Source organism: Sesamum indicum, linkage group LG5 (genome assembly GCF_000512975.1).
Source record: "Sesamum indicum cultivar Zhongzhi No. 13 linkage group LG5, S_indicum_v1.0, whole genome shotgun sequence".
NCBI lineage: Eukaryota > Viridiplantae > Streptophyta > Magnoliopsida > Lamiales > Pedaliaceae > Sesamum > Sesamum indicum.
Genome location: NC_026149.1, coordinates 686,670 through 690,326, shown reverse-complemented (window position 1 = coordinate 690,326; position 3,657 = coordinate 686,670). Strand labels below are relative to the sequence as shown.

The window sequence follows — 3,657 nt, the reverse complement described above, 5'->3', positions numbered from 1 at the left end:
ACACCATCACAACTGGTATGTGTTTGACTGATGCTTGAATCTGCTGCAGTAGTTCATTTTGACTGCAGTTTGTTTTTTCTGCAAAGTGTCACTATCAGGATGTGTTTTCAAATGTTATGTAGTAATTTTAGAACTGTGACGTGCCATTTGCCATATGAGAAGGAAGTAGACTCAGAGGAGTTTGTTTGCAATGAGCTACAGGTGCTTTGAATTACTATAAAGAAAATTGCTTCATATTTTGATTCTTAGAAGTCCTTAAGGCCTATTTGGTAGGATGAGTATTTACAGAAGGCAGTTCTAAGAAGCAGTGCTCGTTTTGTTTGGTAAATTGGAACCAGTCAATTCTTTATAACAGTCTGATAGACCAAAAAGCACATGTGTCATTTTCATTTGTGAGACAGCTATCCAAATTTCCTTTAATAGTATCTCATTTTGTTTTGGTGTTTTCTCGTCTTCTCATACATGATTTAATAGAGATGAGTTCATTTAGGATGCTTTTAGTACATTACATTGGTTTATCTTCTCTATCTGTGTCTAGCCTTCTAGATTTGCCCAAAGCACTGTTGTTCTATCTTGAACTTTCTGTGCTTTTTGCCGAAGTAACTATTTTTTTGCAGCCTACTACCGTGGTGCAATGGGCATATTGCTGGTCTACGATGTTACTGACGAGTCATCTTTCAACAGTAATTATTCTTCATTCTTAATTTTCTAATTTTGTGCTTAAATGATTTGCATTGTTTGCATTTTTGGATTCGTTTTCTCTTTTACATTTAGTAATGTCTTACATATGTATCAATAACTTTCTGATTGTACAATTGTCTCTTATGTTACAGTTTGTTATTTAATTGTCAAAATTGACGACATCATTTTGTAGACATTAGGAATTGGATCAGAAACATCGAACAACATGCCTCTGACAATGTGAACAAGATATTGGTGGGCAACAAGGCTGATATGGATGAAAGTAAAAGGGTCTGCTATCTCTTCCTCTCTGTTTCTATATCTGTTAATCTCTCCAAGTATGCTTGCCTGTGCATCTCCGCTGTGATGTAACTCCACTGGGGTACATCTACACCTTGATAAACTTGTATTTGAACATGCATGTTTTCATGGAAATAAGTCCGTTGCCATGTGACATTCTGAAATTTCTAAGTATTGGAATGTCAAATGAATAGTGATGGAAAGCCATCTGCATTCACTACCAGTATGATATCTGGACTGGCATGTTATTCACAGTGTCCTTTATCCTGTAGTTTAGCTTGTATTTGCACAATTTTGAGTCAAAACTCTCAAACCTCTGTAGGCTGTTCCGACCTCTAAGGGTCAAGCTCTTGCTGATGAATATGGGATCAAATTCTTCGAGACAGTAAGTAGCACTATTACGTTTTGGGTTTTATACCGAATGATTCAGTCTAAATGACATAATGCTCAACAGAGTGCTAAAACAAACATGAATGTGGAGGAGGTTTTCTTCTCAATAGCCAGGGACATAAAGCAAAGACTCGCTGAAACTGATTCAAGGGCCGAGGTATCAAGTGTTGCTTTATACCTGTGTGTTTATCAATTTCTCTGTAGGTGTGCTATTTCGAGACTGACCTATTGTTTATGCTCGAATATGATAGCCGCAAACCATAAAGATTACCCCAGCGGACCAGGCAGCAGGGGCTGGCCAGACTGCTCCAAAATCATCTTGCTGTGGCTAATAATCAAACCCATCCTGAATTGAAGATAGGACTGCGTGATGCATCCTTGAGTTGACCATTTTGATAGAGGAACTAGCCTTCTTATAACCATATCAGTGTTGCATGTATTGTTATCCCCCTAATTATTTTTAGAATTGTGTTCTCTTGACAAATCTTTATTGGATGAATTAATTAATATATAAATATTTCTTATGTACTGACTGGAGCAGTTCTCAGAAATTACTTTCTTTTCTTTACAATTTGAGTATAAAGATGAAGCTCTGTTTATGGTTGTCTAAATGGATTGTTCTAATTCCCTCCAAAGTGGCAAAAGTGATTTTATTTTCATGCATGGTCTGTGGTTATGTTCCTGCTTTCAATTTCCTAACATCTGCAAAAACCAGGCTAAGCCTTTGCACTTGGCTGCATTTGCTTGAAGATCTTTAGAAATCTTCCCACATGAATATTATTGTAGGGGACAATTACGTTCACATTCCTTGAAGAGTTGTCAAGTTATGCAAATTCTTCTCGTACTTCAGATTTATTATACTATCACCTCTTGTCCTTATACTTTGTCCAGTATTGGCCACTGCTTTCAACATCTTTTGGTCTGTAATTGATATTTGCTTCCAATATTTCGTCATAATTATAAATATCTTTTTATTACTTGAAAAATTATAAATATCTTTTGAAATCATAAATACCATAATAAATATCCTCTATAATGGGTTGTCACAAGAAGGTATTTATTAGGATATTTGTAATGTTAATGAGACATTTGTAATTTTTCAAACAACCATGAGGTATTTATAATTATGAGAAATCTTAAGAGCCCGTTGTAATAGATTTTTAAATTTTTGATTGACAATTTGATGTATCTCTTGGGACGCATATACTATTCTGTATATTTTATTATATTTTTAAATATTTAAAATTTCAATTAAGTTATCTAGTAATGCAATATATATATATATATAATTAAATTTGCTGTGTGTATATTTGTGTCTATTTTGTTGTTGCCCGTATGTTGCTTGTATGTGAGAGCGTATATATACATTTCAGAGGAGAGAAAAAATTGAGAAAAAAATTTGTTGAGTTGTGAATGATTTAATATATTTTTCTTTTTAATTGGGAATGAATTTTTTTTTTTTTGGTATTTTTTGAGTTGTTATGTAATTGATAAAAATGTATTTTGCTCTTTCCAGCTATTATTTTGACTTGCAGCAAGTATTATGTAATATTTCAAAATATTAAAACAATATACATAATTTGATTATTTTTCTAAAAAAGCTGAAACATACTTATCCTAACCTGTAAAGTACCTAAATTCTTTTTTGAGATATCAACCATAATTTATATTAATATTTCAATAAATTGAGTATATGGGTGAAAAAGGAAAACTTAAGTTTGAATCAAATCCCTCACTCTTTTTTAAAGCTGAGGACAACTCAGCTAAATGGTCGATAGATTAAATCACATTATAAAAACCCCAAAATGTACCGCAGTAATTCTTCCAAAGTTCCAACTTTGTGGAAAAGGCCTCTGACATTTATCCAAATGATTATTAAAACTTCCCTTTACAAACTTTTTATATTTTTTTTCAGTTTTCACCCCAACTTTCATGGAAGATTAATTTGGTCCAATGTGACAGTGGGAAGGAAGTCCCTTTTCACTTTCTGAAATCAGCCAATAGGACAGTGTAGCTGGTAGCCTCTATGGTAGTAAATACAAGTTAGGTGCATTGTTATTAGTGAGAAATTTGTTGAGAGAGGGAGGGTAAAAAGAGAAACACAAAGCATGCAAAAGAAGCCAAAGCCAGATGGCTGCTTTAACCCACCACTTGTCACCTCTAATCCCACATACATATGCTGAATTGTAACTGATCTCTGCTTTTTAAACACACACACAAACACACACTTGACAAATCAAAGAACAAATGCAGTGACTGCGAAGAAAAATATTCCAGAAACAGGAA

The 3,657-nt window shown here is 33.7% G+C and overlaps 1 protein-coding gene across 1 annotated transcript in view; it reads left to right on the top strand.

Annotated features, from left to right (window-relative positions):
* The window catches only part of LOC105161444 (ras-related protein RABE1c-like), a gene marked incomplete in the record, with an annotated part of 3,479 nt that extends 1,580 nt beyond the window's left edge, over positions 1-1,899 (top strand). The window contains 5 exon segments of the mRNA XM_020693623.1: positions 618-683; positions 875-972; positions 1,304-1,366; positions 1,436-1,528; positions 1,623-1,899. Coding sequence (XP_020549282.1) covers positions 618-683; positions 875-972; positions 1,304-1,366; positions 1,436-1,528; positions 1,623-1,703 — 401 coding nt within the window.